This window comes from Notolepis coatsorum (assembly GCF_963971535.1).
Source record: "Notolepis coatsorum genome assembly, chromosome: 1".
Classification (NCBI taxonomy): domain Eukaryota; kingdom Metazoa; phylum Chordata; class Actinopteri; order Aulopiformes; family Paralepididae; genus Notolepis; species Notolepis coatsorum.
This window is the reverse complement of record NC_140165.1, coordinates 240,859,740-240,874,659: the sequence shown is the minus strand read 5'-3', so window position 1 is coordinate 240,874,659 and position 14,920 is coordinate 240,859,740. Positions and strand designations below refer to the sequence as shown.

General features: G+C 52.8%; 1 protein-coding gene across 3 annotated transcripts in view; it reads right to left on the bottom strand.

Annotated features, from left to right (window-relative positions):
* Window positions 1-14,920, bottom strand: part of LOC311244609 (kinase suppressor of Ras 1-like) — a gene marked incomplete at its 3' end in the record, with an annotated part of 114,215 nt that overhangs the window by 39,105 nt on the left and 60,190 nt on the right. For all 3 annotated transcript variants that reach the window (XM_084334211.1, XM_084334209.1, XM_084334210.1), the window contains 3 exons: window positions 10,477-10,624; window positions 9,404-9,746; window positions 7,488-7,654 (listed from right to left, as the gene is read on the bottom strand). In XM_084334211.1, the coding sequence (XP_084190337.1) occupies window positions 7,488-7,654; window positions 9,404-9,746; window positions 10,477-10,624 (658 nt within the window). The remainder of the gene's footprint in view (window positions 1-7,487; window positions 7,655-9,403; window positions 9,747-10,476; window positions 10,625-14,920) is intronic.

Sequence of the window (14,920 nt, the reverse complement as noted above, 5' to 3'; positions counted from 1 at the left end):
AGGACACTGAGGACACTGGGGACACTGAGGACACTGTGGGGACACTGAGGACACTGAGGACACTGGGGACACTGAGGGGACACTGAGGACACTGAGGACACTGGGGACACTGGGGACACTGAGGACACTGAGGACACTGGGGACACTGGGGACACTGAGGACACTGAGGACACTGAGGACACTGAGGACACTGAGGACACTGGGGACACTGATGACACTGAGGACACACTGAGGACACTGAGGACACTGAGGACACTGGGGACACTGAGGACACTGAGGGGACACTGAGGACACTGAGGACACTGTGGGGACACTGAGGACACTGAGGACACTGGGGACACTGAGGACACTGAGGACACTGGGGACACTGAGGGGACACTGAGGACACTGAGGGGACACTGAGGACACTGAGGACACTGGGGACACTGTGGGGACACTGAGAGGACACTGAGGACACTGAGGACACTGGGGGGACACTGAGGACACTGAGGGGACACTGAGGACACTGGGGACACTGTGGGGACACTGAGGACACTGAGGGGACACTGAGGACACTGGGGACACTGTGGGGACACTGAGGACACTGAGGACACTGGGGACACTGGGGACACTGAGGACACTGGGGACACTGAGGACACTGGGGACACTGAGGACACTGTGGGGACACTGAGGACACTGAGGACACTGAGGACACTGAGGACACTGAGGACACTGAGGACACTGAACACTGAGGACACTGAGGGGACACTGAGGACACTGAGGACACTGAGGACACTGGGGACACTGAGGACACTGAGGACACTGAGGACACTGAACACTGAGGACACTGAGGACACTGAGGACACTGAGGACACTGAGGACACTGGGGACACTGAGGACACTGGGGACACTGAGGACACTGAGGACACTGAGGACACTGAACACTGAGGACACTGAGGACACTGGGGACACTGAGGACACTGAGGACACTGTGGGGACACTGAGGACACTGAGGACACTGTGGGGACACTGAGGACACTGAGGGGACACTGAGGACACTGAGGGGACAGAGGACACTGAGGACACTGAGGACACTGAGGACACTGGGGACACTGGGGACACTGAGGACACTGAGGACACTGGGGACACTGAGGACACTGAGGACACTGAGGGACACTGAGGACACTGAGGACACTGAGGACGCTGGACACTGAGGACACTGGGGACACTGAGGACACTGAGGACACTGTGGACACTGAGGACACTGAGGACACTGAACACTGAGGACACTGAGGACACTGAGGACACTGAGGACACTGAGGACACTGAGGACACTGAGGACACTGAGGACACTGAGGACACTGAGGACACTGTGGACACTGAGGACACTGAGGACACTGAACACTGAGGACACTGAGGACACTGAGGACACTGAGGACACTGAGGACACTGGGGACACTGAGGACACTGGGGACACTGAGGACACTGAGGACACTGAGGACACTGAACACTGAGGACACTGAGGACACTGGGGACACTGAGGACACTGAGGACACTGTGGGGACACTGAGGACACTGAGGACACTGTGGGGACACTGAGGACACTGAGGGGACACTGAGGACACTGAGGGGACAGAGGACACTGAGGACACTGAGGACACTGAGGACACTGGGGACACTGGGGACACTGAGGACACTGAGGACACTGGGGACACTGAGGACACTGAGGACACTGAGGGACACTGAGGACACTGAGGACACTGAGGACGCTGGACACTGAGGACACTGGGGACACTGAGGACACTGAGGACACTGTGGACACTGAGGACACTGAGGACACTGAGGACACTGGGGACACTGAGGACACTGAGGACACTGAGGGACACTGAGGACACTGAGGACACTGAGGACGCTGTGGACACTGAGGACACTGGGGACACTGAGGACACTGAGGACACTGAGGGACACTGAGGACACTGAGGACACTGAGGACGCTGTGGACACTGAGGACGCTGTGGACACTGAGGACACTGGGGACACTGAGGACACTGAGGACACTGTGGACACTGAGGACACTGAGGACACTGAGGGACACTGAGGACACTGTGGACACTGAGGACACTGGGGACACTGGGGACACTGAGGACACTGAGGACACTGAGGACACTGAGGACACTGAGGACACTGGGGACACTGAGGACACTGGGGACACTGAGGACACTGAGGACACTGGGGACACTGAGGACACTGAGGACACTGAGGGACACTGAGGACACTGTGGACACTGTGGACACTGAGGACACTGAGGACACTGGGGACACTGAGGACACTGAGGACACTGAGGACACTGGGGACACTGAGGACACTGAGGACACTGTGGACACTGAGGACACTGAGGACACTGAGGACACTGGGGACACTGAGGACACTGAGGACACTGGACACTGAGGACACTGAGGACACTGAGGACACTGAGGACACTGTGGACACTGAGGACACTGAGGACACTGTGGGGACACTGAGGACACTGGGGACACTGAGGGACACTGAGGACACTGTGGACACTGAGGACACTGAGGACACTGAGGACACTGGGGACACTGAGGACACTGAGGACACTGGACACTGAGGACACTGAGGACACTGAGGACACTGAGGGGACACTGAGGACACTGAGGACACTGAGGACACTGGACACTGAGGACACTGAGGACACTGTGGGGACACTGAGGACACTGAGGACACTGAGGACACTGAGGACACTGTGGGGACACTGGGGACACTGAGGACACTGAGGACACTGAGGACATTGAGGGGACACTGAGGACACTGAGGACACTGAGGGGACACTGAGGACACTGAGGACACTGAGGGGACACTGAGGACACTGTGGGGACACTGTGGGGACACTGTGGGGACACTGAGGACACTGAGGACACTGAGGACACTGGGGACACTGAGGACACTGAGGACACTGAGGACACTGAGGACACTGAGGACACTGTGGGGACACTGTGGGGACACTGAGGACACTGGGGACACTGAGGACACTGAGGACACTGAGGACACTGAGGGGACACTGTGGACACTGAGGACACTGGGGACACTGAGGACACTGAGGGACACTGAGGACACTGAGGACACTGTGGACACTGAGGACACTGAGGGACACTGTGGACACTGATGACACTGGGGACACTGAGGACACTGAGGGACACTGAGGACACTGAGGACACTGTGGGGACACTGAGGACACTGGGGACACTGAGGACACTGAGGGACACTGAGGACACTGAGGACACTGTGGACACTGAGGACACTGAGGGACACTGTGGACACTGGGGACACTGAGGACACTGAGGACACTGGACACTGAGGACACTGGGGACACTGAGGACACTGAGGACACTGAGGGGACACTGGGGACACTGAGGACACTGAGGGACACTGAGGACACTGAGGACACTGTGGGGACACTGAGGACACTGGGGACACTGTGGACACTGAGGACACTGGGGACACTGAGGACACTGATGACACTGAGGACACTGGGGACACTGAGGACACTGGGGACACTGAGGACACTGAGGACACTGAGGACACTGATGACACTGAGGACACTGAGGACACTGGGGACACTGAGGACACTGAGGACACTGAGGACACTGAGGACACTGATGACACTGAGGACACTGATGACACTGGGGACACTGAGGACACTGATGACACTGAGGACACTGATGACACTGAGGACACTGGGGACACTGAGGACACTGAGGACACTGAGGGACACTGATGACACTGAGGACACTGAGGACACTGAGGGACACTGAGGACACTGAGGACACTGAGGACACTGAGGACACTGGGGACACTGGGGACACTGAGGACACTGATGACACTGAGGACACTGAGGACACTGAGGACACTGAGGGACACTGAGGACACTGAGGACACTGAGGACACTGAGGACACTGAGGACACTGAGGGACACTGAGGACACTGGGGACACTGAGGGACACTGAGGACACTGGGGACACTGGGGACACTGAGGACACTGAGGACACTGGGGACACTGGGGACACTGGGGACACTGGGGACACTGAGGACACTGAGGACACTGTGGACACTGAGGGGACACTGAGGACACTGAGGACACTGGGGACACTGAGGACACTGAGGACACTGAGGACACTGAGGACACTGTGGACACTGGGGACACTGAGGGGACACTGAGGACACTGAGGACACTGGGGACACTGAGGACACTGGGGACACTGAGGACACTGAGGACACTGAGGACACTGAGGGACACTGAGGACACTGAGGACACTGAGGGGACACTGAGGACACTGTGGGGACACTGTGGGGACACTGAGGACACTGAGGACACTGAGGGGACACTGGGGACACTGAGGACACTGTGGACACTGAGGGACACTGAGGACACTGGGGACACTGGGGACACTGAGGACACTGAGGACACTGGGGACACTGAGGACACTGGGGACACTGGGGACACTGAGGACACTGAGGACACTGAGGGACACTGAGGACACTGAGGACACTGTGGACACTGAGGGACACTGAGGACACTGAGGACAATGAGGGACACTGAGGACACTGAGGACAATGAGGGACACTGAGGACAATGAGGGACACTGAGGACACTGAGGACACTGAGGACACTGGGGACACTGGGGACACTGGGGACACTGAGGACACTGGGGACACTGAGGACACTGAGGACACTGAGGACACTGAGGACACTGGGGACACTGGGGACACTGAGGACACTGAGGACACTGAGGACACTGAGGACACTGGGGACACTGAGGACACTGAGGACACTGGGGACACTGAGGACACTGAGGACACTGAGGACACTGGGGACACTGAGGACACTGAGGACACTGAGGACACTGGGGACACTGGGGACACTGGGGACACTGAGGACACTGGGGACACTGAGGACACTGAGGACACTGAGGACACTGAGGACACTGGGGACACTGAGGACACTGAGGACACTGGGGACACTGAGGACACTGGGGACACTGGGGACACTGAGGACACTGGGGACACTGGGGACACTGAGGACACTGAGGACACTGAGGACACTGGGGACACTGAGGACACTGGGGACACTGGGGACACTGAGGACACTGTGGACACTGAGGACACTGAGGACACTGAGGACACTGAGGACACTGAGGACACTGGGGACACTGGGGACACTGAGGACACTGAGGACACTGAGGACACTGAGGACACTGAGGACACTGAGGACACTGGGGACACTGAGGACACTGAGGACACTGAGGACACTGAGGACACTGTGGACACTGAGGACACTGAGGACACTGAGGACACTGGGGACACTGAGGACACTGAGGACACTGAGGACACTGGGGACACTGAGGACACTGAGGACACTGAGGACACTGAGGACACTGTGGACACTGAGGACACTGAGGACACTGGGGACACTGAGGACACTGAGGACACTGAGGACACTGAGGACACTGGGGACACTGAGGACACTGTGGGGACACTGAGGACACTGAGGACACTGATGACACTGGGGACACTGAGGACACTGAGGACACTGAGGACACTGAGGACACTGTGGGGACACTGAGGACACTGAGGACACTGAGGACACTGAGGACACTGAGGACACTGTGGGGACACTGAGGACACTGAGGACACTGAGGGGACACTGATGACACTGGGGACACTGAGGACACTGGGGACACTGAGGACACTGGGGACACTGAGGACACTGAGGACACTGAGGGGACACTGGACACTGAGGACACTGAGGACACTGAGGACACTGAGGACACTGAGGACACTGGGGACACTGAGGACACTGAGGACACTGTGGGGACACTGAGGACACTGAGGACACTGAGGACACTGGGGACACTGAGGACACTGAGGACACTGAGGGGACACTGAGGACACTGAGGACACTGAGGACACTGTGGGGACACTGAGGACACTGGGGACACTGGGGACACTGAGGACACTGAGGACACTGAGGACACTGAGGACACTGAGGACACTGAGGACACTGGGGACACTGAGGACACTGTGGACACTGAGGACCCTGAGGACACTGGGGACACTGGGGACACTGAGGACACTGAGGGGACACTGAGGACACTGAGGACACTGAGGGGACACTGAGGGACACTGGGGACACTGAGGACACTGAGAGGACACTGAGGACACTGACGACACTGAGGACACTGTGGGGACACTGAGGACACTGAGGACACTGAGGGGACACTGAGGACACTGAGGACACTGAGGACACTGAGGACACTGAGGGGACACTGAGGACACTGAGGACACTGAGGACACTGAGGACACTGAGGACACTGAGGGGACACTGAGGACACTGGACACTGAGGACACTGAGGGGACACTGAGGGGACACTGGACACTGAGGACACTGAGGGGACACTGAGGACACTGGACACTGAGGACACTGAGGGGACACTGAGGGGACACTGGACACTGAGGACACTGAGGACACTGAGGACACTGATGACACTGAGGACACTGAGGACACTGAGGACACTGAGGACACTGATGACACTGAGGACACTGAGGACACTGAGGACACTGAGGACACTGGGGACACTGAGGGGACACTGAGGACACTGAGGACACTGGACACTGAGGACACTGAGGGGACACTGAGGACACTGGACACTGAGGACACTGAGGGGACACTGAGGACACTGGACACTGAGGACACTGAGGGGACACTGAGGACACTGTGGGGACACTGAGGACACTGAGGACACTGAGGACACTGAGGGGACACTGAGGACACTGGACACTGAGGACACTGGGGACACTGAGGACACTGGGGACACTGGGGACACTGAGGACACTGAGGACACTGAGGACACTGAGGACACTGAGGACACTGTGGGGACACTGAGGACACTGAGGACACTGAGGACACTGAGGACACTGAGGACACAGAGGACACTGAGGACACTGAGGACACTGAGGACACTGAGGACACTGTGGGGACACTGAGGACACTGAGGACACTGTGGGGACACTGAGGACACTGTGGGGACACTGAGGACACTGTGGGGACACTGAGGACACTGTGGGGACACTGAGGACACTGTGGGGACACTGAGGACACTGTGGGGACACTGTGGGGACACTGTGGGGACACTGTGGGGACACTGAGGACACTGTGGGGACACTGAGGACACTGTGGGGACACTGAGGACACTGTGGGGACACTGAGGACGTGGGGACACTGAGGACACTGTGGGGACACTGAGGACACTGTGGGGACACTGTGGGGACACTGAGGACACTGTGGACACTGTGGGGACACTGAGGACGTGGGGACACGGTGGGGACACTGTGGGGACACTGTGGGGACACTGTGGGGACACTGTGGGGACACTGTGGGGACACTGGGAGCACACGGCTGGACTACTATCTCTCTGCCCTCTGGGACTTACTGTCCAGGAGCGTGGGGGTGCCGGGCAGAGCGTAGGGGGCGGTGCCAGGGACCGGGCCGGGCGTGCGGGCAGACAGCAGGGGGGAGCGTGTGGCCGGATCCTCCCATCCGTTACCAGTGGTGCCGTTGATCTGGACGTTCAGCAGCAGCTTGTTCTTCTTCCCAGACCTAGTTGGACAGATGGGGAATACACATGAACCCTCTCACTACCACACTACAGAAGGTTAACCCTCTCACTACCACACTACACATGAACCCTCTCACTACCACACTACAGAAGGTTAACCCTCTCACTACCACACTACACATGAACCCTCTCACTACCACACTACAGAAGGTTAACCCTCTCACTACCACACTACACATGAACCCTCTCACTACCACACTACAGAAGGTTAACCCTCTCACTACCACACTACACATGAACCCTCTCACTACCACACTACAGAAGGTTAACCCTCTCACTACCACACTACACATGAACCCTCTCACTACCACACTACAGAAGGTTAACCCTCTCACTACCACACTACACATGAACCCTCTCACTACCACACTACAGAAGGTTAACCCTCTCACTACCACACTACACATGAACCCTCTCACTACCATACTACAGAAGGTTAACCCTCTCACTACCACACTACACATGAACCCTCTCACTACCACACTACAGAAGGTTAACCCTCTCACTACCACACTACACATGAACCCTCTCACTACCACACTACAGAAGGTTAACCCTCTCACTACCACACTACACATGAACCCTCTCACTACCACACTACACATGAACCCTCTCACTACCACACTACAGAAGGTTAACCCTCTCACTACCACACTACACATGAACCCTCTCACTACCACACTACAGAAGGTTAACCCTCTCACTACCACACTACACATGAACCCTCTCACTACCACACTACAGAAGGTTAACCCTCTCACTACCACACTACACATGAACCCTCTCACTACCACACTACAGAAGGTTAACCCTCTCACTACCACACTACACATGAACCCTCTCACTACCACACTACAGAAGGTTAACCCTCTCACTACCAAACTACAGAAGGTTAACCCTCTCACTACCACACTACAGAAGGTTAACCCTCTCACTACCACACTACAGAAGGTTAACCCTCTCACTACCACACTACAGAAGGTTAACCCTCTCACTACCACACTACAGAAGGTTAACCCTCTCACTACCACACTACACATGAACCCTCTCACTACCACACTACAGAAGGTTAACCCTCTCACTACCACACTACAGAAGGTTAACCCTCTCACTACCACACTACAGAAGGTTAACCCTCTCACTACCACACTACAGAAGGTTAACCCTCTCACTACCACACTACAGAAGGTTAACCCTCTCACTACCACACTACAGAAGGTTAACCCTCTCACTACCACACTACAGAAGGTTAACCCTCTCACTACCACACTACACATGAACCCTCTCACTACCACACTACAGAAGGTTAACCCTCTCACTACCACACTACAGAAGGTTAACCCTATCACTACCACACTACAGAAGGTTAACCCTCTCACTACCACACTACAGAAGGTTAACCCTCTCACTACCACACTACAGAAGGTTAACCCTCTCACTACCACACTACACATGAACCCTCTCACTACCACACTACAGAAGGTTAACCCTCTCACTACCACACTACAGAAGGTTAACCCTCTCACTACCACACTACAGAAGGTTAACCCTCTCACTACCACACTACAGACGGTTAACCCTCTCACTACCACACTACAGACGGTTAACCCTTTCACAGCATGTCTCTCCTACACACAGCAGTTGGATTAAAGGAGGTACTACAGGCTCTCTTGGAGACCCTTTATCACCAACACAGACCCTGATACTACAGCAGCTCGGCTGAAACCCACTTGCTGGAGGCGGGCTCCTCGATGCGGTTGGCCAGCTGCGACTCGTGACTCTTGCTGCGCGTCAGCGTGATGTTGGGGAGGAGCTGCAGCAGCGTGCGGGAGGGCGGCGGCGGCGTGCGCGGGTTCTTGGCGCCGCGTTTCTTGGGGGGCGGCGTGAACGTCGGCGCGGAGACGAAGGCGTCCGTCATGTCCACGCGGTGGTCGGAGCAGGGCACCACCGAGATGGAGATGGAGCGGCCGTGGGCGTTGGGCTGGACCCTGCTGGGGCTGGAGGGGGCGGGGGCGCTGTCCCGACGGGCGGGTTCTGAGATCCAGGAGCCCGCGTCCTCCCTGGGGTCGCCACCTACGGGGTCAGAGGTCACGAATAAGCGGGGGAAATCCCCAAATCAACACACTCACTTTAAACATTCACCTTTTAAAAACACTTTTTAAACATTACACCATATTTTATCTATTTATTCTTAAAAAAATATTTGCACTACCTCTTCTACCTCATTTTTGAATTTTGTATTTAGTTTTTTGCATTTTGTAGATTTTAGTTTTGTATATATGATGGCTGCTTTTTTATATAGCGCTTTTATCCAAAACACTTTACAATTTGTTCCTCACATTTTACACATTCACTCACACATTCACACACCGACGGCGGAGGCGACCATGCAAGGTGCCAACCTGCTCATCTGGAACAATTAGGGGTTAAGTGTCTTGCTCAAGGACACAACGACACGCTGCCCGGGAGGAGCGGGAATCGAACCGGGAACCTCCGGATTGCCAGACGACTGCTCTACCTCCCGAGCCACTGTCGCCGCATATATATTGTATATTTTGTATAGTGTTTGGTCCTTACTCTTTTAAAAATGTTACTGTATGAAGCACAAACTCAGGAGGGTCATACGGATTTTGGGGGGGGAAATGTGCATACATTGTATTGTGTCTAGGAGCCCCTCGAAAAAACGAGATGCTACATCTCAAGGGGTTATTCCTAATAAAGAATTTCAATCATTTCAGCTCCTACAGTGTTAAAACAAACAAGACACTCTCCTCCTATGTGCTCAGAGGTTGCACTCAGTCACCTGTGTCAGTGGCACTCTTCAGACAGGAGAGGGCGGCAGTGAGGCGAGAGCACTCCTCTGAGCTGGAGCCCATGCGTCTCATGGTGTCCCGTACCTGGGAGGCGGACATCTGGAGCATGGCATCAAGGGACAACTTGGCCGGCACAGCCTGGAGAGGGGAGGAAGAGGAGGAGGGGGAGGAGGAGACAAAGGGAGAGAAGGGTTTATATATTCATTGTTTATTTGGTAAAAATGGTAAATGGTGAATTTATATAGTTGAATTGAATTGAATTGAAAAGTTTATTAACAGATTGCAGAATGGGTACAGACAGTACAGTACAGTACAGCTCAATACATACAATTGTTAAGGGGATGCAGACCAGAGAAAGACTTTCGTCTTGTTTACATCAGGGTCCCCCATTTTCAATTCATCATAACATATATGACATACATGACATACAGATAGACAGTACTGCTACATCTATACATTTATGACATATCAGATTTGCAAATACAGTACTGTTTGTGATACAAAAGTGTCCAGAAAAGGAGTGTATATACATTTGGCGTAGAAACTGTACATTGGAGGAGGTTGGTTGGGTGGGGTGGGGTTGGGTGGGTTGGGTGAGGGCTGTACATTGGAGGTGGGGTGGGGGGGGGGGGGGGGGGGGTTGGGTAGGGGACACACACACATTTTACACTGTACATTGGAATATTGACAAAGCCTTACTTGGTCATTTACTGTACAACTAGGTTAGGACATTTGTAGGGGCCAGTTTCGAATTGCAGTCTCACATAGGTGTTTTTTGAGAGTGTTTTTGAAGGTGGGTAGTGATTCACATTCCTTTACAGCTTTAGGCAGGGCGTTCCACATTGATGTGGCATAATTGCGAAACGTGTTTAGTCCCTTGTTTGAGCCGAATCCGGGTTTTACATGATTTGTGGAGCTCCCTCTGGTGTTGTGATCGTGGTATTCACTGACCTTTGGGAAGTATTTTGACATGTACATGGGTACCTTGGTCGCGTAGTGTATCTTGTAGACCAGGCCCATTGCAAGTTGCTGTACTCTGTCGTCTACTCTAAGCCATCCTAGGTTGTCAAAGTGGGCAGGGGTGAGGTGGGTTCTAGGAGTCAGGTCAAGTAGTAGTCTGACTAGCTTGTTTTGAGATGTTTGTAATTTGTTTTTTAGTGCCTTTGAGGTGCTTTGGTACCATGAGGTGCAAGCATAGTCGTAGTACCCTTGAATGAGTGCTCCTGCTAGAGTCTTCAGGGTATTCTTGTTTACCAGAGAGGAGATCCGGTACAAGAATCGCGTTCGTTGGTTGACTTTTTTTATTACATTGGATGCCATTTTGTCACAGGAAAGATTAGCCTCTAGGATGGAACCCAGGTAGGTAATTTCATCTTTCCTTGTGATGATATTGTCACCCACTGTAACTTTTGTCTTTTGTCCAAAGCGCTTTACATCTTACGCCTCGCATTCACCCGTTCACTCACACGCCGATGGCGGAGGCGACCATATGAGGTGCCGACCTGCTCATCGGGAGCAGTTAGGGGTTAAGTGTCTTGCTCAAGGACGTCACTTCGACGTGCTACGGGCTGGAATCGAATGGGAACTTCCCAATGACCAGGCGACTGCTCTACCTCCTGAGTCACTGTCGCTCCATTTGACAAGGGTGATGCACATCAACAATGACGGGGTCTTTTTTTAGAGCCTTATTTAACCAGGAGAGTTGACTAGGAACATGTTCTTATTTACAGCGACCTCAAGGGGAGGGATGGTTACACATGAATGAACACATACACACACACACACACACACACACACACACACACACACACACACACACACGCCTGGGAAGTGCCCAGTCTAACCACATTCTTCTACCGTTAGCCGCTGAGCACTATTGGTGGTTAGGTGCCTTGCTCAAGGGCACTTCAGCGATAGTCGTTGATAGCGCTCTCATTCACTTCCCCCCCGCAGGGATTTCCCACCAGTCCTTCCGACCACAAGCCCCGACCTCTGACCTCTAGGCCTCCGCTGCCCTCCAGCAGGGTCAGATTAGACCGGCTCCATGTGCGGTCCCAGGCTGTCTCTATTATTTTTTCTTTATTTCCATTCTTTACACTCTTAACACATTGCCAGGTGCTGCTGCTGACAACAACATAATTTATTATTAATTGTTACCTAAGTTATTATTATCTTAGAGAGAAGAAAATATCCAGATATGGATTGGAAAATATCCAGATATGGATTGGAAAATATCCAGATATGGATTGGAAAATATCCAGATATGGATTCTTTTTTAAAATTGGGACAGAATAAGAGAGTTTTATTGTACAACATACATTAATCTCAATTAATGAGAGGAGATGCATTGTACATGCTATCAGCTAATATCTGTCTGCAGTCCCTGGGCTCAGTGGGCTGGTAGACATACAAGAAATACACAATACAAAATGCAGGAGAGGGAGAGAGAGGGGGAGAGAAAGAGAGAGAGAGGGAGAGAGAAAGAGAGGGAGAGAAAGAGAGAGAGGGAGAAAGAGAGAAAGAGAGAGGGGGGAGAGGGAGAGAGAGGAAGAAAGAGAGAGGGGGAGAGAGAGAGAGAAAGAGAGAGAAAGAAAGGGAGAGAGAGGTTGAGAGAGAGAGGTTCTCGGTTCGATTCCCACTCCTCCCGGGCAGCGTGTCGAAGTGTCCTTGAGCAAGACACTTAACCCCTAACTACTCCAGGTGAGCAGGTTGGCACCTTGCATGGTTGCCTCTGCCGTTGGTGAATGTGTGAGTGAATGGGTAAAAAAGTGAGGAACAAAACTGTAAAGCGCTTTGGATAAAAGCTCTATATAAAATAAATGCATCATTTACCAGAGAGAGAGAGAGAGAATACCTGACCACTGTGAATGAGATCAAATTAAGACACGGTACAGACTGAGTGGACATAGTCTAGCCATAGAAACAGGCCGGCACAGGCAAAACTGGAGAGAGAGAGAGAGAGAGAGAGAGAGAGAGAGAGAGAGAGAGAGAGAGAGAGAGAGAGAGAGAGAGAGAGAGAGAGAGAGAGAGAGAGAGAGAGAGAGAGACATAGTAAAAACATGGGTGGAAAAGGTTTCTGTGAGGAACAGGGGAGGAGGCAGAGAGAGAGACAGGTTATATTTAGTGACATTATGAGTGACTGGTCTGTTTTACTGCGCTCTCACTCAGACGTTTAGTCATGGACAATAAAGCAGCTCTCAGGCGGGACCAGGAGCTCCGTGTCACGGGGTGGGGGGGTCATTATGAGACATACAGTGTGACACTCTGCCTGGCGGCACGGTGGCACAGTGGTTAGCACTGCTGCCACACAGCAAAGAAGGTCCTGGGTTCTAACCCCAGCAGGGGGCCTTTCTGTGTGGAGTTTGCATGTTTTCCCTGTGTTCGCCTGGGTTTCCTCCAGTTTCCTCCCACACCATAACGACAAGACATGCATGGTAGGCAGGGAATACAGAAGGAAACAAGCTAATTAGCTCAAATCTGGCACATTTACATTGATGTGGAAAGTGAATATGTTTAATGTGCACTGTCCCTGGGTAAAAGAAAAAATAAATAAACAAATTAATGTCAACAGTGGTTATTCCTAAATGTTACTTGTGTTCCCCATTATCGAATGTTCCTACGGTAACATGTTTAGTGTCCCGCAGAGACCACGGTGTTCTGAAGTGGGTAACATAATCACTAGGACTCCAGGATTACAGTTTTGGCATTTAGCTGACGGCTTTTATCCAAAGCAACTTATAATTGTGTACAACAACACCGCCAGCCAACGAAACACGCTTCCGACGGTCAACAATAAGATAAGATAAGATAAGATATTTCTTTATTGATCCCCTTGGGGAAATGTTGGCGCTATAGCAGCATGGGGGAGGGGGGTAGAGGTATGGGCAGGGTAATAGTAGAAAGACATAAACATAGGCGATAAAATTGGATCTGAATATAAAAATATGAGAACAAAATGGTGATGTATGGTGAGGGTCTGTACCCTAATTTGCATGATATTCGTCATGCCTTATAGTCCGAGCAGGTTTCGGTGGTTAAGAGTCAGACACACTTAGTGGTCAGACATTCCTAATAGTCCTAATAAGTGGGATTGTTTGTCTAACAGCACCGGACTCAAGTGCTTCACTTGGGGAGAGCATAACACCACATGAGAGCGTAACACGTTACACATAAGACAATCGGTTGAGAAATATCTTTAAAAAATCAAGGGAGACTTTAGAGACTGGGTCCAAACAAGGACATCATGGAATGCTGCGCAATATATTTCAAGAGATTTTTTTTTTTAATCCTCTTTTTCTCTGCCTGATTTTATATGCTTTTCTCCCCATCCCAATTTAGTCGTTATGCCAATTCCCCCCCTCCCCTACCTGGTTGTTGTGCGCATGTTCCCCCTACTGGTCGGTACAAGGGAACCCTGAAGTCTACCACATGCTT